At 34.5% G+C, this 23902-nt stretch overlaps 2 protein-coding genes across 4 annotated transcripts in view; both read right to left on the minus strand.

Moving 5' to 3' along the window:
• Positions 1 to 23902, minus strand: part of LOC129757006 (atrial natriuretic peptide receptor 1) — a 278572-nt gene that overhangs the window by 184619 nt on the left and 70051 nt on the right. The window lies entirely within an intron of this gene.
• Positions 1579 to 5536, minus strand: LOC129758390 (uncharacterized). Its single transcript, XM_055755893.1, has 5 exons — positions 5456 to 5536; positions 5336 to 5401; positions 2925 to 3294; positions 1794 to 2222; positions 1579 to 1733 (listed from the first exon to the last, which is right to left on the minus strand). Exons 1-5 carry the CDS (start codon positions 5534 to 5536, stop codon positions 1615 to 1617), a joined length of 1065 nt encoding a protein of 354 aa, XP_055611868.1. The 3' UTR covers positions 1579 to 1614.

Below are 23902 nucleotides of genomic sequence, written 5' to 3' on the forward strand. Positions count from 1 at the left end.
TCAAATCAGTCTATTTTTAACATTTGCAAGTTTGTGTCTATTCATTTGCAAGTTCGGTTCTTCGAGCCTGGAATGGGACACACTTATTATTTGCAACACAATGAGCAGAACTCGCGAAAAATATTTGCATAAAAGTGGGCAGTTGTCACATACAAGGCGTGTATTTTTTCTTGACTTATTACGGTATACCTATTTAAAACCAAAAAGTGTTGGAACACTGCTTCATTTTTTTCTGACTATGTTCGTGTCAATCTAAAAAAAAAAGATTTCGTCTAACGTTTCACATTTTTCTGTATAATGTCAATATCAAAAATGTCATGCAATCAGTTGAGAAAGTTTCGTCTTAAGTTAGTAACTTTACATTTTGACAAATTTTTAATGAAATTCGTTTAGTATCTCCAAGATTAGTCCGCATCTCTTGAAATGAACGAAAGCTTCTTAAAAGTCGTGTTTTTATTTCTCCATTATAAGACAAAGAAGAGGGATAATTTGGGTTCGCAATTGGGGCTGTTGACACAGCTGAAGATTCAATGCTTGGGTTTGTTTTGATTTCGTCTCCACCAATCCATTCTTTAATGGACACAATTGGTTCAATTACCTAAAAGCAAAAAGGGTTCAGCAATTTCTCGTTTGTAATTTTTTGAAGCTTTAAAATCCTACTACCTACTAATTTTATCTTACGTACACTCAGAAAAATACTATTATGTATGCCATAAGATTCTCTTATGAAGTGGCGCCATAAGAAAAATTTATGAAATTCATAAGATTGTCTTATGACGCGAATGAATTCTGAAGATGAACGCCTACTTCAATGAGAGGTTGTTGCTTTTTATAAGAGATTCTTATGGAAACAGTAAATCACTTTCTAATAAGAAAAATTCTCGATATTTCATGCTGAAAACATTCACTTTATTGTTTGCCAAATTTGTTTAAAATTAAATTCTTCATGGTCACCATCAGCAGCGCATCAACAGACGGCTCCATCAAAGTGCGGCTTTTTTGCCGCATCTTAATCTTCGACCTTTCGTTTTTTGCCGATCAGCTTGCTGAAAAGTAAACGAATAATGTATTTTAGTTTACTAATATATTCAACGTTCACACCAAAAACATCAAATCGAACTTACCATTCCGGAGATAACAATATCCCGATCAGAAGAGAAAAACTAAATTATATCAAGATGAGATATTTTGATATTCAATTTTTTCCTATCTGGATGAGTTATAATGTAGTACTCGTAGGATGTTAAAATATCTCAAATTATAACAAAAGTTCTATTGAATTATAACTAAATTCTTTCAACCTCAGATATAATTACAACATGATTATATCTAAATTAGATTGAATGTTTTGATACTGTACAATGTGAAATATATCAAAAAAATATCTCATCCAGAAATAGGTGCTTCAAAACAACATATCAAAAACAATTCACTCTGAGATATTATTTTAGGGGGACCATCATAACAAGATCATAACTGAGGCATACATGATTAAATACAAATCATAGATTTTAATTTGCACGTTTTTAATTTCAGTATTTCAAACTTTTTATGAATGTATAAATTTTGTGCGTCAATTATAAATGAATATAAATTTAAACGTTCTTTCTAATTTTACTTATCTCTGGCATAATACGCCAGAACGCGATTTATCAAAGCCCCGCATTCGGAGGTTCCCGATCGGGCCACTGCCGGACTATCGCCCTGAAATAATCGATGTTCATAAAAGCGTTCTGAAAGAAATAAAACAATTATTATTTTATGTAGTTAAAAAGTATCTAAGGAAAATATACCTTCAAGATACGTTATCTTTTCCGGGTCGAGAATACGGCGTTCTTCGCGGGAGCTTCGAGCCTGCCTGGCCTTGCCGTCTTTACGTGGCCTTCCATGCGGGTTATTGGAGCTCCTCCCCGATTTGGAATAGTTCTTAAGACCGTCCGGCCATAATCTGAACATCAGCAGTTTCACGAATATGAAATCGCTTTTGGCTGTCATTGCTGCCTGCGATATTTTCTTGAGGCTGTCTATGGTTTCGAACCCTTCGATCTCAGTAAAGACTTCTGTAGCTTGTCCCAAAATTTTTGAGTTCAGCGAGTCTGTTAAGGTCAGACACCTCTGCAGAGATAGTTTATTCTCAGCTTTTAATTTGCTGATTTGCTCGATCATACGTTGGTTTTTGGCCAACAGCTCATCGATAGCCAATTGTTGACCACACACGCATGCTAGAAATAAAAATAAATCAATTGTCATTAAAATGTTTGCAAACAATTATGTATGATTTTTCAATATATTGTCAATGAAGCCCCAAACCGGAGTTTTAATTGTCAACACCAGTGCCGGCGACATTCACTGACGACGCTGCATATTGACCAGACATCTATCAAACATGCTCCAAGTGTTGGAACCAATCAACAGAAAGGATTGCCGATTGCTAATTTGTGATATGACATTTTTTATCGTCTCTGGTTTGCAAAGTTGCCAATCACCCAGGGCGAAAATTTCGGATTAAGATTCCATTGACAATGTATTTTCTAAACTCGGTATCGATTTTAATTAAGGGCGAATACGCCAACATCGCTGGTTCGAGAAAATCGCGTTAGAGTTTGAAAGCTCCATAAGCTCCCAGGACAGAAGCACAAACAGCACGAAAGAGAACGTCAAGGGAAGTCGGAATGAAGATATTTTCACTGGTGAAAAAGACTATTGAAGTAAACAGAATGGACTTAACAGCATGCGTTGTAAGGATCAACATTTTCTTGGCACGTAGCAGTATGAAAACTGATTTGAAAATACTCGATTACAATAGCAATTAGCCATTTTTTACAACAGAAGTTCAAGTCATAGGACAGCGAAAGAGAAAATGGGTTCATATGAATTAAATTCTTTTTTTTTTTTGGTTACTATTGTAATAAAATAAAACTTACTTGGCCCTTCAGGCTCCTCAATAAGACTGTCGAGCGTTTCCGTTCCTTCCAGAGGAATATCTTTTGATTTTGAAGGGTAAGTAGGATGGTTGTCCGATTTGGTCACCACCATTATTTCGGAATCCGAATCGGCCTCGAAGGGCATTGTTCCAAAAACCCCATAATCGTTCATTTCCGTGGTGCGTACACGAATTGGAGAAACTGGCTTGACTCCCGTATCGTTTTTATCATTTTCAGCACTTGCTACGCTGGGCAATGGTTTCCCAGAAGATTTGTTCCAGAAGATTTGTCGTTCATCATCCCAGTCCACCAGGATATTGTCAATGGCGCGTTTTTTTATCGGCTGATTTTTGATAGAACGTTTGGTTTTCTGAAAATAGGATAATGTAAAAACTTCCGGAATTCAATTTATGAATAGCATGACAATAAAATAACTAAATTAAGTTTTCGTTAGGATGCACAGTTTGCCTGAAACCTATTCGAAACTTTTCCTCATTGGTAATTTTTTAAATTATTTGGAAAAGCACGAATTAAAAAAAATATTCCAAATCGGAAGCCATAATCGACGGATCCCTTTAATCAAATTCAATTCCCTCAAATTAGATGAAACCCTGACAGAATAGTCAAAGTCGCGCTGATTTCTATTTGATTATATTTTGATGATAAGTAGATTTTTTATTTTTTTTTTGTTTATTCACTTTAATGTAGCCTATCGGTCACAAATAACTATTAGTTCAGGTTAAGGAAAACTTTAACTAACTTTTTCAGGAAAGGTATTTTTTAATCAAGTAGAACTTTGAAGAACTTAGTATGCAGTTCGAAAAAAAAATCTGAAATTAGAAAATACTTTTCGTAAAAATTGATTCACGTTTTACTGATTAAAAACTCTGGCAACAAACGTTACTATTCTTGGTTGTTAGTATATTTTGTAAATCAAAATAAATTACACTAATCAAAAACTGTTTTCTCTGTGGAATAAAGATAATGAGCATTATGAAGAAAATTAGAGAAGATTCATTCGCTGAAAATGTCGATTTTATCCCTTTGGTCAATGATTTGAAAAGTTCAATAATTAGCAATCAAATAGTTTATCAGATGTTCTTTGTAACATTCAACATGATAAAATCTAAAACTCACGGATGTTAAAGTTAGTTCCAACATTCAATGAAAATTGGTTTATAGATAAAAATAATATCAAGGCTACTTGTAGTAAAAATGAATGAGAAGAAGATAAACGAAAATTAGTGTGGCCTCCGTTTGATGTTAAAATGAAGATCAGCAATTATTCATAAACAGGCGATGGATTAATAAAATGTATTTATACGTAATAAAAAGAAATTGTTTTCTTTATAAAATACAGATAAGTAGGTATTTAAAAATACTTCCACAGAATTGCGTTCCAATGCCATGAAACTTAAAAACTAAAGGTCAGATTTGATTATCACCGCATCTCAGCTAATACGTTTTCAATTTGTTAATATGAAAAGACTCGGCAAATACATAGTTTAAGAAACTTAAAAAAAAGGAAAATTTAGAAAAACGCTTTAAATTTGGCCAAACTGTATTCTATAGGTCATTTTTTCCAAAGCACATTTTTATCAAAGTACCTTTCTTATTCATTGTAAAAAAATAAATTTTCAATAAATGAATTACTACAATGTAGAACACACGAGCGCTTTTCAACAGTAACGGTAAAAACTTGTTCACCAAAATCGATTGAAGCTTTATTGCCTATACTAGAAAAGTTAATATTATCCTTGTTTAATGATTAGTTTTTAACGTTATAAACAACATCTTACACTTTGGAAGTATTCAGGAAGTCCTAAACTTAAATAACATTACAACAACATACAATTTTTGAAGAACTATGCGACATATTATAAAACCACCTACAGTTTTGCGTTTACGAACTTTCAAAATCAATTATTTTTCATGGTTATTTATGAAAAAAATATTGTTGTTTTTGGCCATCATATTCAACTTACAACCCTTTTCATATAAAGCCCTACAGTTAACAATAGGGCTTTATTTTCATACTGTGTGCTTTCAGATGTGCTTAAGGGAAGAGTTACCAGGAAGACCCTAACTCAGTAAAGTAACACTTTAGTTCGAAAACTCAGTTTCGTCTAAAATCGACCGCAAATTGTAAAAAGGACTGGAAACTGACTTAATGAGCAAAAAAGCGTTATTTTACTGAGTTAGGGTCTTCCTGGTAACCCTGTTCCCCAAGCACATCCAGAATCACATGATCAGTATGAAAAGATTTGTCAGTTGAATATGATGAACAAAAAATAATCGATCGATAACCATAAAAAATATCGAAAAAGTCTGTCAAAGCAAAATTGTAGCTGGACTTATGTTGTCACGTAGTTTTTCGAAAATTTTATTTTGCACATTAAACAAAAACTCACCTTATCAGAAACCGCTCTTTCTAGGCCCTCTTTCTTGATTTTGCGGGAACCCGACGAAGTCGGCATCTAGAAAAGAAAAATATCTTACAAAAGGAATCAAATTTAATATTTAAAACTTACCTCAGCTTCGTCCAAAAACTTTAAATTTTCTTTGTTTGCTGCTGTTAGCAGCTTTTTCCGGTCAACGGATTTTCGGCCCATATTGACGCCACAACTTTCAGAAACCGCGAACACGCGCTTACACAATGTCAAAATTGACACACGATTAAGATGGTTTGTCGATTGATTAAGAAAAATTAACCACACTAAAATAAATACGCTCCCGAATTTAAACACAAAATATTTTTTTTACACGTTGCGAAAAACACAACGTGTAGAACAGCGTGCCTACAGCTACGGGTGGTTGCATATTGAGAAAAAGAAAGCAAGGGGTTCGAAAAGTTTCTCATTGGTGGGGGGTGGAGACGGAGCGCTTTTTGACAGCCAATTGTTCGCCTACAATGCCTACGATTACGATTGCCTGTCACAAGATGGACGATTCCGTGTATTGGTATAAGAACACACTCGAAGCTGTACACGCCCTGGTGTAGAAATCTGTTTTTTTTTTTCAATAGAGTATTTCCTGAGACAGATTGTGGTAGGGTAACTTTTTGTTTTTGTTTTGAAAAATGTAAACACCAACTGGTCGCCATTTTGATCTTTGATGATAAGCACTGTTCAATGGTTTCTTTTAAAAACTTCTTTAATTAAAAGTATTAACATACCTTCATGTTTGAACTTGTTATGAATTTACAATCAATTAAATTAAGAATTTATATTCTCCTCACCTAAGCGTGCTTGAAAACCCACTACAATTGCACTGCCAATTTTATTTCGTAACTATCTGGTCATTGAACATGCGTGATGTTGTTGTTATGTTTACCCTACCAAAATATGTCGAGAAAACGTAAACATGAGAAATCAGACGAACAGACAAGTGGAGAAATGCCTTATTCTAGAAAACGCGTCATAACTGATGGACTTTTTAACATGTTGGATCGATGTAAATTTTAGTGTAACATTTCAAAACACATTCATCGCACTATAGTCATTTATTTCGTCGTCATCAGAAGCACTAACCAATTGAAAAGTTACTTCAATGTCAATGTGATTCTGATATTAATGGTGAGTTTTCGTTGAAATTTACATTTAGTGAAGGTTGAGAATACTTAAAGCTTAATAGATGCATTTTATTATATAAAATCGAATAGGGCGAAACTTCCTGTTGATGCACTTTCGTTGGAACGTAAAGTTATATCTCTTCAAAATAGCTTCTATGCGTACTAGCATTGAAAACGAAAAAGGGGAAAATGAATGGATATATTGCCGTTTTGTTTATTTTCATGAGGAAAAAGTGATGGATTTTTTATAGAGTTTTTTATCCGTGAACAGCAGTAAGCAGCTTCTAGGCTGGTCTACAGTTCATATATATATAAAAACGCCATTTAGATATGATCTGAACAATTTTATTATATATTTATTTGATTTTCTAATAGTTTAACTACACATTCGATTTTATTTGAGGTGTTTTTATGAAAATCATGACATTTAAAAAAAACCAGGACTGTTCTGCCAGTTTCCCAAAAGTGAGTAATTCTAGAAGTTTACCTAGATTCGGAAACGGAATTCGCAGCGTGTAAAATAAAATGGATGTATGCGTCTGAGCGTGTAGCATTGAATCGTTGCATGGGCGCTGACATGTTAGATTTATGAAAGCAGAAAGTTGATATTGAGAAAGTACGGAAGAATTGAACGAGTTTTGGAAGGAAATTAACAATATTGTTGTCGAAAAAGTTGAAGAGATCAGTTAGGAATATTTCGGCAACCTGTAAGTAAAAAAGTTACAGCCAGTAGATTGAGTTTGTTGACAAATACTTACCAAACTTTACTCACCGTAGAATAGGGTTACCAGAGGTCGAACACTGAAGATCCTGAAAGTTTCAAAGAATTAATACAAATTGTATAAACTTACCGTAAGTTATGGAAATAATCTGCAAAATAATTGAAGTTAAATAAAAAATTTCTAATGTAGGATTTAGGCGTAGCTAGGAGAAATCAGTTTGGTGTTTTTTTCGGATTGAACAGAGAGACTAAAAGTAAGAAGAACAACTAACTGTATGTAATGGAAATGATTAATAAACCGAATTTTATAGCTTTTAGTTATTCGCCAGAATTTCTGCAGAGTTGTTTTTCCTGAAAGAAGACAGAATAGTATAGTGCTGCAGAATAGTAAAACCTGGAAAAATCATTCTTAATCAAGGAAATTTATTTTTTTAAATATTTTCAACTATGCCTGGAAAGCGCCGACCTCGACAGTATTATTTATTGGAGCCATGGAGTGGGAAAAAATATACAAAGAAGGTTAAAGTGAACAGCTATAAAAAAATCATAATCTGATGGTGACATTAACATTTTTAGGCAAATATAAAACGCATTTCACCCAACCCAGCTACCGATCAAACATCAAATGATATGTGTTTATTGCCTAATGAGCGGGCCATGTGTTCCAATCAGGAAAACATGGAATCGATTGCCGATTCAAACACATCCGCAAGTATTTCAATCCATGAAACCTCATCGGATTCGTCTATGAGTGATAGAGAATCTGATCAGCATCGTGAAAGTGTTGAAATCCTCACACAATCAAGTTCTACTTCTTCGGAATATCAAGCTAATCTTCCTGCCAATATAAATCTTATCCCGGACGATTCATCTGATAATCGCAGCGAGCCGACAATTCAATGCAATGTTGATGCAGCAGCTCCAGATGGATTAGTACTATCAATTAAATTCTTATTTCGATTTCAAATTCTTAGATCTATATTATTTTAGGATTCATTCTGCAACCTTCAAGATTTTGTCAATTTTTCTAATAACGTGCGAAAAATAGATGTGCTGTTTATGCTTCTAAATTTTTATGTGAAACATAAACTCACGCAGGTTGGTCTAGAAGACATGCTAAAAATGTTTAACGTCATAAGTAATCATAAAACGTTTCCTGAAACATATGCATCGTTTGCCAGTGTTTTTCCCGATCCCTATTTGACCGAAAGGCAATATTTTTGTGAGGAATGCCAGTATGGGTGAGATTATACAGAATAAATTAATGATTTTATTATAATCGTTTTATAATTTTACAGATTTGACAGCGTACCTGAAGATAATATGATATGTCCAGTAGAAGGATGCGGTTCTACTAAAATCGACTATTTTATTGCTTTACCCATCGAAAAACAAATTAGAGAAACTGTGTTGAAGTATGCCACAGAAATTGAAGCTTACAAAGAAAGGATTCGAATGGAAAAAATTTCGGACATCAACCAGGGGATTTTGGCTAAATCAATTTTTGCAAATGAAACTGAAAAATGTATAACACTCACGGCAAATGAAGATGGAGCCTCTTCGTTTAAATGTACAAATAAAAAACCCATTTATCCTTTATTTTTGGCCATCAACGATTTGCCACCGAAGCTAAGGTTTTGCAAAAATAATCTGATTATGGCAGCGCTGTGGTTTACTAGAGGCAAACCTAACCCGGCTTTATTCCACAAGCCTTTCATCAAGGAAATACGACGCCTACGGGAAGGAATGATGATAGGATCAACAAATTATAAAATTTTCCTCCTTCAAAACTGCATGGATTCGGTCGCACGATGCGAAATTTTTTGTTCGAAGCAGTTCAACGGTCGATATGGATGTACGTATTGTTTGCATCCTGGTAAAATCGTCAATAGGCAAGTGCGTTACCCTTATCAGCAATATGCACTAAGAACGGACAAAGGAACTAGGAAACTTATGTTTCAAGTGCACGATTCTATAAGCCAGGAACCAAAGTTTGGAATCAAAGGTATTGTTATTGGTTTCTCTTGCTCTTTTTCTGTATGTATCTCTTTCTCCCCTCTATGAAATGTTTTATTCTAAACCGAAGTATTACTTCAGTAATTTTTAAGCAAAACATTCTTCTTTACTAATGGTGTAATTTATTCACTACCAGGTATAAGTGTTTTCACTGGCGTTCCTGATTTTAACATAGTCAAAGGAATGCCGCCCGACTATATGCACTTGGCTCTCATGGGAGTCACAAAACTTCTATGGCAGTTGTTAATGGAGGGTGACTCGGAAAATAAAGGTAAAAATCATTACGTCGGAAACCATAAGCGGACAATCAACGAACGGTTTTTAAATATCAGGTTGCCTAGCTGTTTTCCTAGACGAACACGTTCAATAGAAGAACACAAGAAATTCAAAGCCAACGAATGGGAAACATTGTTATTCCATTGCTTTTATCCAATACTACACGATTTACTTGCTGCAGAATACCTAGATTTGATAATGTTATTTTCGAGCAGTATTTTCCAATTATTGGAGTTGACTATTTCGGAGACGACACTACGTCAATGTCAAAAAAGATTAACGGAATTTGTTCAAAAGTTTCAAAATTATTTCGGGGAAGTTAACATGGTTTTTAATATACATCTTCTGAATCACCTGGTTGATGCAGTTCGACATCTTGGAGCTTTATGGAATTTTTCGTTATTCCCTTTTGAAAATGGGAATGCAATGCTTATTAATTTTCACACATCTAATAATCATCCAGTGTTGCAAATCACTTCAAAGTATATTTTAAATAGAATTTGCCATCAAACGTGCGTATCAGCTGATAATCCTATAAGGAACTGGATACAATCTGCATGGAAAACAAAACCGAGAGTCAGCCAATTCAATGCCAATTTAAACTACTCTCTTCCCGGTGAAGTGCTTGTTGATCCTGAGATTGACTGCAGTCATTTTAATGCAGTTAATAGAGTTGTACATGAAGGAATAAGCATCTGTTCGAGGGCGACCTGTAGAAGTTTTCGATATGATGATTCTTTTATTCTTCTTGAAAATCTATTTTTATCTGTCGAAGGTTTGTTGATTGATAGTAAAAATGAAATTTATGTTGTTGGTGAAATTCTGAATGTTGAAAAACTTTATGATAATATGTTCTCGTATGATTTTTCTAAAAAAATAGTGTTGAAATGTCTTCGTTCTCCAGTTCGCCAATGCGTAAGTGTATCCATTTTAAACGAGTGTAACTTAAGAAATTTTATATCAGTTTGTAAAAGTCGGACGCAGGTGGACTAGGAAAAAAATCATCTGCAATTAACATGATTAATCAATAAAACTTTGTAAAATTTTCATTTCAATCCGCATTTTAATTACACTGATGACAACCAGTTTCCCAAAAATGTGCAGCAGTACCTTCACACATTTAATGTGTTGGTCTACTTATTTCCGAAATGTGTGAAATTTCACACACTAATATAGCGTAACATTTCAAAAGGGCGAAACTGCCAAATGTAAAAAAATCGGGTTAACGGTGCAAACAAACAATTCCATAGTCAAAGTAAATATCCGAAAAATCATTTGGAAGGAATTATTGGTTCCATTTCCATTAGTAAATAGAATTAATTTCTTGAATAACTGCCGGAAGGTATCGTGACACTGACACTGCTCCTGGGAACCGTATGTTGATATGAAGCATCCGCCCAAAGGATGAAACTTCCCGCATAAATCGAAGATCTTCCGGCAGCAATTCAATAACCAAAGTATTTAAGGGCAATGCAAAAAAAAAACTTACCTTTCTATATATTTCCGGATCGGACCACTGTCTTTTCAGTATTTCTTTTTGAGGAAAATGAACTTAAACAGAATCATCCAGCTACTTAAAAGGTGAATAGGAAAATGGCGGTGAAATGAAAATGCCAGTTTTTTTCAATTCAAGGAGCAATTTTTAACCAAATTTTGGTTATTTCTTGAAAACTGCCATGATGGTTAGAATTTCTCTCAAATTTATTGTTAAAAAATAACCAAATTGACAGGCAATTGTAATCGTAGGCATGGTAGGCGAACAATTGGCTGTCAAAAAGCGTTCCGTCTCGACCCCCCGCCTATTAAAAACTGCCTACTTGCCTACTTTTTCTCAAAATGCATCCACCCGTAGCTGGAGGCACTCTGGTTTTGGAGCAAAAATTATAAAATGGTTATTAGTTAACCATAAATGGTTAATAAAAAATGAGCGTGTACTGCCATACTTTGCATTTATCAGACGCTTGGGGTCAGTGAAATTTAGGCTGCAGTTGCCGGAACAGAAAACGGGGTTTCTAATTCCAGGTTCAGTTCCAGTTTCTAGTTCTGGTTCCACAAGCTTGTTGGACGCTCACGGTAAGTTCGTTATCATTATTTTTTTTTTTTCAAATAAAACTATTTGAAACCCTTTTTTAATTCCCCTTTTAGATCCAAACAGTCCTGCTGGGGGCGTCCCAAGTCGTAGGTTGTTCAACATCCGGTGCCGCGGCATGGCATTCAGAAGTAAAATAATCGATAGGTATCTCAACAGACCGAAGCGATTCGGGGCATCCGGTTGTTCAAAGGCAAGTACCGACGCGTACGATGCACACATAACCACAATAACTGCAGCGGCTCCCAGTTTCTGGCGCTAACTAAAACCGAAAAATCTTCTGCTGGTCCAAAATAAAATTGCCGTAAAGTATCGGGAATAAATTTCTGGTAAGTTTGTTTTTAATCAGCAGTAGTAAGTAGTTTGTTTGTTTTTAGCAGTTTTTAGTAGCCAGCAAGCAGCTGGCAAGCTCCACGAAGGCGGCTTCAGATGCAACCAAATCCAAGGAAGAAATCCCCGTTCCGCTGGTTGGAGGAACTGCAACAACGACAGTCAATGGTGGAAGAGAAGCTGCAGCACCGCCATACAGGAACAGGAAGCGGTAGCGCAGGAACTAAAAGATATCTCCGAGCGGTACGAAACCCTGGAGAGTAAGTACGAAGAGATGGAGGCAAATTTGGCGGAAATTGCCGAACTGCGCATAAGCCTGGAACGGGTCAGCGATGATCTGCGCACGTTCCAATCGGACCGGGACCTGCTCCAAACTGAGAAAAGAGCCCTGGAGAACAGCCTGAACGAGATGCAGTTTGAGTTGAAGCAGCTTTCCCATCAATACGCCGACGTATTGGGCCAGTTGGAGGCGCTGCAAATTCGCTCCGAAAAGCAGGGCCGCGCAGAGAAAACCCTATAGCAGAGCATCAGCGAGAAGAGCCAACAGGCACAAGAACTGTTGGACAAACTGGAACAACTTCGATCGGACTACGAATCGCTTCAATAACAACACGTGGATCTACAAGCAACCAAGGCCGCCCAGGAGCAGGAATTTAACCGAATCCACGAGGACGAACTATATTATGCTAAAAACCTAACAACGTTCATTCAGTGCAATCAGTTAGGCGGAATCCGGAAAGTCATTCACCTACGACAGTACCAGATCATTGTTTGTAATCGCGCTCAATGTCTGAAGATCAGCGTTGCTATTATATTTTAATCTGATACGATTCTGAATTGTAAACTTGGTTTTATATTTTTTATTTTTTCTACTTTTCCAGATGTTGAAATCTAACTTCGTCATTGACTGAGTTCCTCAGGATAATATCCAGGAGTACAAAAAAGACGACAGCCTGGCAAGGTGTATCAGGATCGGTCAAACACAGGATGTGGAAAGACCCGGAATATTCCTCCATGCATTCCATTGCCCTTTCACTCATTTTCTCGCAGAACAACGGTGCAACTACCAAGCTGACCTTGGTCTCCTCGATCAGAGGCCCTGGACGACATGCTCCACAATCTGAGCATAAAGATTGATTCATCAACGGGGATGCCGAAGGTACTGGAAGGTAATTGCCAAACTGATTTTATTAGTATTCCTTTTAAATTTGAAACCCATTGATTTTGGATGAACATACATATAAATAATTCTTGATTCATCTATTTGACTGATGTCTTTTTAAAAATAAATAATTAATTATATTTTTGAAATTTTTAGCGTTTCTGAACATGTTCAATTGACAGCGTCAATCAAATAATGGTCAAATTCATCGGAGTGGGAAAGCAGCTCAGCATGTATAGCGGAATGATGTTGGATCTGGACCAGCATTTCAATTACGATGCACGATACGTAAACTTAAAATTCTACATTTTAATACCACATATTGTTCTTTAAACAATTGTACGATTTGTATAACAAAGAGTTTGTCAGGAATTGAGTGTTCCGATTACACTTATAATGTATGAAAGCTAACGTAATTTTTTTTTCTAAATCCGTTATGGATTTGATAGGGGACATTTAAAATAGTTTTTTGTATCATGAATATTGAAATAATTGTGAAAAAAATTCTCCATTTAATGTTTTTTCTTCGAAAAGATTCAAAACGACGGATTAAAACTGTTCTCACAACTCGCTAGGTGAATTTTTGTAGAAAGATTATTTGAGCAAAAACAACGCATACTTTGAGTTAAACAATCAAATTATATTTAACTTTCAAACAGATCCAAGAAAGATCGGGTAGCTTCAGCTAGTTTGTATAATATTCGAATTTATTTTAGATCATATTATTAATCGGATATTAATGCCACATTTGCAAACAAAAGAACAAAGAAAAATGCATGAAAACAAACGAAATAAAATGAAATCTACAAATGCAACAAATGGAATTATTCATATTACGTTTCGAAAAATGTTTAAGTTAAGTGGAAAGCACATTGTTTTAATCTGTTGTATACTTATTTCGCTTTAATTACTTACTTCTTGAATGGTTGATTTAGAAAACGTTACTGACGATAATCGAAATATTTTTTTTTACTTAGATGGATTTTAGCTTCTTGAAATCATTCATCTCTTGAATTGAAAATAATGCTTTCATTTAATTCTTTCAACTGTAACGGAGTTCAATGCCAAGTTATTTAACATTACGGTGCATTGTTTCTTATCGTTTCAAGAATTTCATGATAAATATTTATGTACACTTTTCACAGCATTAATTCATTTGTATCATTTGTTTTGATTCAGGATCTGACAAACATAAAAATGAGACCATCATTTGAATACCACACCATTATATATTGATAAAAAAGTTTTTTAAATTAACAAAATGGTTTCGAAACTCTCGAACAACTTTGAAATTGATTTTATAATAACAAATTTATAAAATGGCCAAGTTTGTTAAAATTTGATATAATCATGATATTTCATGAAATCTGCCGTCATTTTTTCAAAACAAGCTTATATCAAAATATGATATTCGTATCAAAATAAGATATAATTTTGCTTTATGGAAACATAAAACCTTAATTTTAAAAACAGAATTATAACTCATTTAGAAATAAATATCTCAATAAGATATGTTTAAGTTTTTTTTTTGATATGCTCTTCTGATCGGGAATGCATGCAAACCGTTGCCAGCGACAATATTTGCTGCTCCACTCATTGGCCAGTTTATCCAAATGGACCCTCTGATTTTTAGAAATCTGGTTGCACTGCTTATCGCAAAGAGAACAACAAGGTTGTTTTCTCATTTGAATCTCGCACGCGGGAGACAAATTTGCAAACATGGCGGACTTTTGTCATATACGAGTCGGTAGACTTTAACTAACCATTTTTACGATCATTTACTTGGTTTGGTAGGAATTACGATTCGCATTAACATTGTTAACGAGTTGAGCTGACATTTCTTATGCGATGTTATGTTTGCTGGGGTAGTATATAAAGTAGTACCTACTCGAACAAAAGCAGAGAAAGTTGAATTTAGTCACTTGGTATTTAAAATTTTCATCCAAGTTCTTCAAGAAGTTTACCCATGTTAAAGAAAATTGTTCTGAAAATTCCTTTTTGCACCCATATCTACATCATAATCAATCATAATTCAATTTGAACTTCTGCTAAATTTCACGACTAATGTTAGCAAATGCGGGCGCAATTCGGGCAGGTATATTGAGTAATTTTAGGAATGGATATTGGCAATACAAATTATCAATGTCAAACATTTTTTCTTAAATCAGCCTTAGAAATCCTATTCTTGAAGTGGCATTTTAAAACTCTTGTAAATTGTCAAAAAAAAAAAATCAAAAACTTAGAATCAAAATTGTAAATATGGTTTTTGACTAAATTTGCTTCAAATCCTTAAAATTATGGAAACTTCAAACTTTGAACAACATTCCAATGCAATGATCTTATCCAGAATCTAGAGCGGTAATAGAAACTCCTAAAAATATGCAAAGAAAGGAAAAATTTGAATCAATAATTTTCGATAACGAATCAATATCAAACGCTAAGAAGACATCGATTTTCAAACAATAAAAAAGTCTGACCATTCGTTATCGCTAAAGACTTTAATAAGGCCTTCAAAACCGTGAAAGGCCTTCAAATATTTGCGCTTTGTTAAAAAAGCGTTACATATGATGTCTCTTTTCAGAAGAACGAATAATTGCAAAGAAATTCAAATTAAAAAAATAAATGATTCAACCTTAAAAATTTACTAATATTCATTGATTTCAGCTGGTGGTCTAACTTAAACAAAATACGTTTTTGCCTATCTGTGAAGTTTTCTCATGCTAAATTAAGAGTTATGAAAAATATTTTGTCCATTCTTAATAAGGAATTTTGCCAAATAGTTCGCGAGCCAGGTTTTCAAACTATTCGATCAAACACAACTCTCTTTTTGATTTCATCATCCGAGATTACTTTAAAATAACGATATGAATTATGAAATTACAGTTTTTCTTGGAAAATTCCGGCTTGCAGTCTATTTTAGAGCAAAAACGATTTTTGTTTTCTGTATCCAACGTTTCAATCCATTTTGGATCTTCTTCAGGGACTAAAAAGTGTCGTCCCTGAAGAAGATCCAAAACGGGTTGTAACGTTGGATACATAAAAAAATCGTTTTTGCTCTAAAATAGACTGCAAGCCGGAATTTCCCAAGAAAAACACAAAAATCAGTCGATCCCCAAACATAAAATAAAGAAATTACAGTTTTGGGTCAACTCATTAACTTTGCATGTTATTTGATCAATTTGGATTAAAAAAATATTGCTTCAGAACTTGTTGTTTTTCAAGTTTAACGGTTTTCTAAGTATTGGGAGCACGAGATCTTTGTTGAAACTTCTAAACTCATTTGACACATTCTACGCGCTTGTATCACTCAACGTTAAATCACACAAAACCATCGAAAAAAGAGTTAAAAGAAATTGTATTGTGAGCCTACTTGGTTGAATGATTCAACTGAATCAAAGCAATCGAAAGATTCCTTTTAATTCAACCATGGTAAATGAAAAGTTCATATACCGGTATTTCGATAGCAACTTACTACCTTCTTCAGTGAGCGTTTTCTATTCGAAGAAGGTAGTAAGTTGCTATCGAAATATCGGTATATGAACTTTTCATTTACCGTGGTTGAATTGAATGAAATCTTTCGATTGCTTTGATAAAACAAAATTTTTTTAGCTGTTTTATGTATATCACTTTGAAAATAATTTTTTTGTTGGAAAAAGTGTAGATGTTGACTACATTTACAAAATAATTAATAAAAATTTATGGATTGATTGTTTTTGAAACTTTTTTAATATGTTTGAAGCCAACAAATACTGCTTTATTGTGTAGAAAAAAGATTTTTTTTTTTATGTCCAATGGAGTTGTTTTAAAAAGCGAACAAAAATAGTCTCTAATGAGTGAATTCACGTCACACAAAAAGTAAACTTTTTGATTATACGAGAAAACTTTAACATTGTAATACAATATAAAATAAGATCTTCTTTGAAATTGATGAGGCAAATCTGAAACACTTAATTTTATTGAAATTAGTTGGAATCATGCTGAGTTACAACAGCACGAATGAGTGAATTCACGTCACGAAATTTTATTTTTTGTACAATTTTATAAGAGAAATATGCTTTGAAAGCTGTTTTGACCCTCCAGATGGTCAGATTTTCACAAATCGAACATAATTTAGTTGATTTTTTAATCAGTTCGTTATTGTCAAATAAATAAAAAAAAAACAAAAACATTTAAAATAATTTTAATTTTTTTTTTTCGGAATCTTTAAAAGAAGACTGTGAGAAACAGTAATTTTAACGTATGATTCCTCAATATCCCAGTAAACACGAATCGGCAGAGAGGTAACTCAAATCGACAGAGGGATCGTAACGATCTCTCTGGCGATTTTGCATCATCTAATCGGCAGAGAGGAACACACCATACGCGTGCCTTGGATGAGTGCCACGAAATATAATCTACACTCAGCCGAAAAGGAAACTTTAAATTTACCTGGATTTTCACGTAGACACTCATTACGTGAATTTTTCTATGATTTACGTGAATCACTTAAAAGCTAACACAAATTCATTTGATCTGTACGTGAAAATCACATAGCCCTTTCTTGTCAAAACTAAGACACATTTGATTTACGTGAAAATCCAGTGATCCGCCAAGTACAAAGGGGTTTGGTGCATTCTATGTGATATTCACGTAATTCAGAAAAGAATATTCACGTAGCATCTATGTGGATGAAAACAGTTTTCAATATGTCGCCGGATCCAACAGTTGGTGCTGGAGCTGGAAGATAGACAAATTCTGGAGCGTGCAAACGCTGATTTTTCGTAAGTCCATAGTAATTATTTCATTGTGTCTTTGTTGTTTTTTTCTTTTACTATTTACACAGAATTCGGAATCGGGGTCGATAGCACGGCCAGCAACGCGGCTCATCCTCAAAATGTCATTTCATCGACGATGTTTTAGTGATTATGTGAAGTGTAAATGGGTGGTATGGAAAAAACCTAGTAATTGCTTTTGCTAAACTAAATCGAGCAGTCGAGCAGTCGCCTCAAGCAATTGCTTCGGTCGTTATGAATAAAGTTTTTTTTGACAGCTGTTTTCTCAGTCAGGAGCTTTTACTTTTAGAACAAGCTAGTTTGGTATGAATAAAGCTCGAATCTAAAGCAATTGCTCGGCAAATCTCTAAGCAATTGCTCTATTTTCTAAGCATACTCGGTAGCAGACTTTTCCAATAAAAAATTCTTTAATAACGTTATGAATTTATCAAATTAGCAATATTTCACTTCAAAACAATTCAAAAGGGCATTTTCAACATGGATAAAGAAAAGTCGAAGTGATAACCCAACTTTTTTCATATTCTTGTCGTTGTATAAAATCATTCGTCTAAGATGAAATTAAACAAATCAATTAGTAAATATGTCAAATTAAAAAAAAAGGCTATAGTGGATGAAGTCCCAATTGGCTCAAAGTAAGAAATAAATTGTAATAATTTAAAACATTATACAGATCTCTCATTTTTATATAATTCTAAGATTTAAGAAAAAATATCTAAATTAAAATGCGCGCCTATTGCCTATTTTTTATACAATGGGGTGGGGGTGGGGGAGAACTTATGATAAATATTAAAGTTAGGCCATTTTTTGTTTGACAATATTTGAATATGTATTCATTTTTCTTCAATCATCAACTTACGAGCACAAATTAACCAAAAAAATCCGGTCGTTTCTACACCCACCACCCGATTTGTCGACTTCAAGGCTCCTTTAGCCGTACTTTTCAATTTTCTGATCGTCTTCTTTCATTTTACTTTAGAAAACTTCAGATTCTGCTGGTTGGATAGCTCTATTTTTCGAAGCAAAAGCTATGTTCTAAGATTTTAGTACACATCCGCTAAGCAAATGTTTATTCATACCAAACTAAGCAAATGCTTTGGACTTTTGCTTTGATTGATTTCGAGCAAAGTAAAAGCTACCGAAGCAATTGCTAAACCTTATTCATACCACTAAATGTGTAGTTAAAGTGTTAAAGTAGAAATAAGAAGTATGTGCTTCGTGTTATAAAATTAATTCGACATAATAAAACTCCCTGCAAAATAAAAACATTTTTTTTATTTAATAGGCGAAATAAAACATCCACTATGTTCATATCAATATGAAATCTACGTGAATTTCATGTAACAGAACGAATTGTTTCTACGTACGCTTCAAGTGGAACTCACATGAAAATTACGTGAACTCTGCTCGCTACGCGGGCTCTGTTTGCTACCTGAAATTCACGTAGATTCCACATGATTTTCAGGGTGGCAAAAATCCATGTATATTTTCACGTAGCGGTCATGTGAATAGTTTTTTCGGTGTAAGACACGCCCTCCCAGTAAACATGAATCGCCAGAGAGGTAACTCAAATCGACAGAGGGATCGTATCGATCTCTCTGGCGATTTTGCATCATCTAATCGGCAGAGAGGAACACACCATACGCGTGCCTTGGATGAGTGACATGAATTAATCCAAGCCACGCCCTCCAGAGAAACACACGAAAACAACCCGAATCGTTTTTGTATGTTTCTCTTCGAGACGCGTGTTTGCCTGCCTGCGAAGTCGACTGCTACGATTGAAACCACGCATATAAAAAAACACGGAGATAAATGCGACCACACCGTACGAGAGTACGATTCAAACTGATTTCGTATGTACGCATTCGTATTCTTTGCCTCTAGTTATCTCGGCAGGACAAACCGAATGAGAATATTTGCGTTCTTGGAGTGTCGCCGAAATTAACCGTTTTATTCTAAGTTCGGTGACTCAACTCTCAATTTTAAGCATGTTCTGTCGATTTTTGAGAGGACGCGCTTACTGGGATGTAGTTCGTTCGGGGCAGCAAACGAATAGTGTCTCTCAGAGCAGATCCTCCTCATGGGGGGAGGTTTGAATTAATGTACATATATGTATCGTCTCCTGTATAGCTATGCGAGGCCTCAAAGCGTGTATTTTGAATGCCTCTGATGAGAAAATTGGTGAGGATTTCAATCACTGCTGCCCTGAGAAGTCGACTGCCACGATTGAATGCACATATAAAAAAACACGGGGATAAAATGCGAGCACACCGTACCTACGAGTGTGCGATTCAAACTGATTTCGCATGTACGAATTCGTATTCGTTGCCTGCCGTTGGCAGAACAAACAGAAAGAGAATCGCCGAAATTAACCTTTTTATTCTAAATTCGGTGACTCAACTCTCAATTTTTTGCATGCTCTGTCGATTTCTGAGATATTGAATTTTAAGATTCTACAAGTCAGAAACACAACTTATTTGAAGACACCAAAAGCGATTACCAACACATGAAAATGATCTATCTCCATATATGGCAAATCGAGAAAAACGCGTTTGAAAAAAATACAACCGCTTGTTAAAAATCACTTGGAATTTTTGCTTTTATAAAAGATAAACGATTTTCAGAAGCATCCCCTATATGTTAGAATAGAGGAACATCAGTTTTCATGAAAAAACAACGCGCTATAGTAGAAAGAACCTCGCTCAAGTAGTATTTTGTCTAACCTGTTTATACACCCTTTGCTATTTTCTTATTTTTAGCTTTAGTTATAAGCTCGCATTCATTTGCAACTTTGTTTTTATGTTGAATAAATTGTCAAATTGATTATTTTCAGTTTGTTTGCGGAGTAGTAGCGAAAAATTGTTCCGGAGTAAAGAGCGTATATCAATGTGATGTTCTGGTTTAGAATGTTTATAGATCCTTTACGCAAATTGAGTTTTTAACCCTTTAATGCATGACTTATTTTAAATGACAATATCAGTTATTGATTCAGTGATATAATAAAATATATTTAAATTCGAATAACACAACTCAACATGTTTGAAGTCGTTCTTTTGAGTTTTATAAAAGTTATGGCCCACCAAAGTTGGAAAATAATTTTGAAATTCTTAATTCATTTCAATACAATTTTGTGAATTTCTTCCAAACCTTGTCATTTGGGTGCAGAAAGGTGTTTATGATTGATTGAAGTTAAAAAATTTGATAGGATTTGCAAATCTGAAGAAATATCAGCAATTTTCCAAAAACTACTTTTTTCGAAAAAATAAATAAATTTCATTTTGAATTTTTTCCGTATACTTTGTTCGATATCTCACAAAAACATTAAAATACCGTGATATAAATACCATGGGCTAATTCCTTTTAATCTCTAGAACATTTTTCAAAAATATCCACGCGTTTCCAAGATATTTAGATTTTGATAAGTGTTGTTTTAAAACAACACTATGTATTAAAGGGTTAATGTAAAGGAATATTATTTTTTCAAAAGGGTTTTACCGTTAAGTAGTGCAAATGTTGGCCTATCATGAGGTACTGAAAATGGGTTTCGTTTACTTTTGGAGATAGATCGTTTTCACGTGTTGGTACAGATCACGGTGGAATGTGTCATTTGTTTTTTTTTAATGAGTACTGATTATGTGTTTAGAACATCTAGTCTACATTCAGATTTTATGTTTTAAAATTTATTTTTTTGTCACATTTAGAATCACTTTTTGACTAATTTTAAACATTTTTTTTTGTGTTTATGAATATGAAATCGGAATAAAATTTATTTTTTTAATTAAAAATTTAGTAATTTCTTCATTGGCTCTGATTGTGACTTTGTTTCAAAAGTTTGTTCCGTAATCCGGAGTCATATTGATCGCTTTTTTTTTAAATATTTCGATTAATTTTTATATAGGGGAGATGAGGGCTGACGAGCACCCAGGTCATAATGAGCACTCCTTTTTTCTACATAAGTACGTATTTTCTTAAACAAATTTTCATAAGGACTTGTTTCGTACTACCCATAGTATTAATTTTTCACCAAAAAAGAAATATCCTTTTTATCTTTACAGAAATATTAAATAATAACCAGCTAGGTTCTCAAGTGACGAAAATATTATAATTTTTAAGCACCACCAAATAACCTTTTATGACCTTCAAATCATCTTGATCTGAAATGTACGCACTGCAACATGATCTACACATTGTTTCTCATTTTTCAACAGCATAAAATTTTTGATTTTTCCCTTTAATCAATTTTAAAACGCTTTTTTACTTTAATTTGTTCACTAGAGGCGAACAGAGCACTATCAATGAAGGCATAATGAGCATTTTCTGCCGGGGAATCTAGCAGCGAATTCAACTCGATGAAATCAACTGAATAATAGAGCTACAGCTTGGCTTGTTTCGTCTGTCGATTTGGCCTATTGGTAAGGTGTTGGAGAGGTAATCAGTAGACTCGAGTTCGATTCCTGTTCGAGGGGATTTTTTTTTGCACATATCATTTGTGATTGATTTTTTTTTATTTTTACATTATACGGCTAATAGCATCAAAGCATCATCCGTTAAACAAAACACCAGAAACATAATGTATGAGCATGTGTTAATTCTTTGAATTCTACAAACAGACCTGGATTATTTTGTTATTACTTCGTTTGATAAACCTACGCCCCACCGTTTAGTGCAATCATGATCATGAATGATAAATGAAAAAACCACCTCGACCAGGAATCGAACTCGAGCCTACTGATTACCTCTCCGACATCTAACCAATAGGCCAAATCGTCAGACGGTACAAGTCAAGTTGTAGCTCTTTTACTTAGTTGACTTCATCGAGTCAAATTTGCTGCTAGAATCCCCAGCAGAAAACGCTCATTATGCCTTCATTGATGGTGCTCATACTGCCTCGAGGGGTTTCTCATTATGCCTCTACAGTGACTGGTTTTCAGCTTTTGGCAAAAATTTTTAAAATGCATTTTTAAACGTTTTAATCTACCTTTTCAAGTTCCATCCAATTAGGCAATAGACTATTTGAGTGTCTGATCACGAAACAATGATGTAATTCACATATTACAGCTGTTCTCTATGGTTAAATAAGCGTTTTCCTTAAGGTGGCCATTATGCCCCCATCTCCCCTAAAGGGGACTGTGGCATGTTCTGTATTTTTAAAACCAGTACTGGACTCTTATGAACGTAAAATATGGATGCAGAAATTTATTAGAGTACTTTAAATTTGATTAAAATATCGTTTTCGTTTCTGTTCACAATTTGAGGCTTTGGGATGACATTGATCAGTCTCTATTCTGATGGTGTTTATGCATGGAAATCGATCCTCTACATCAGCCAGCGTAATTTCAACACGGCACAATCACCGACGGCGCAACCATCGACGGCGCAACCACCGACGGCGCGTGAGGCGTCTGAGGCGCATGAAATATTTCGAACCTATTGTGATTTTCTCGAACTCCGCGAATTTCTTGGCCGTAGATTTCGCGTTCTATGCCCTCGCAGATCGGCTTGGGCCTATCGAACCGCCATCACCTTGTTCACTTACGATTGTTTCAGCACGACGGATAGACGGCCAGGCCGCAAGTTCAAAATTATAGTTGTTTCTGTAAAGTGTTTAGTAATAAATTAATTATAGTTAGTAAAAGTAGTTTAAAGTCAAAAATAAAGTGTGTAATAATTGTTTAAAATAAACTGTTTGAACTACCAGTGCAAGTGTCATCATTTGACCTCAAGAAAAACCGCAAAAGTGAATAAAAGAAACTCACCCGAAATTTGGGAGCTAGTATCCGCTAAATCAATGTCTGGGAATCACCCACTGCAACCCTGAGCCCTCGACAGATGGTTTTAACGAGTTTTCTTGATCATAAAGGATACAAAACACCTTCATAATATTTACATATGCTAGTTTGTCAATTTTATCTTGAATTTTATCTTTTTATTTTAAAAATATTTATAATCGAAAAAAGAACTATGATGCTGCCTAGATTCAGGGGCAAAAATTATAACAATTGCTAAATATTTTGAGCTTCAAAATACAAATGAAATTTTTACCT

The sequence above is a fragment of the Uranotaenia lowii genome, chromosome 3, assembly GCF_029784155.1.
Source record: "Uranotaenia lowii strain MFRU-FL chromosome 3, ASM2978415v1, whole genome shotgun sequence".
Classification (NCBI taxonomy): Eukaryota; Metazoa; Arthropoda; class Insecta; order Diptera; family Culicidae; genus Uranotaenia; species Uranotaenia lowii.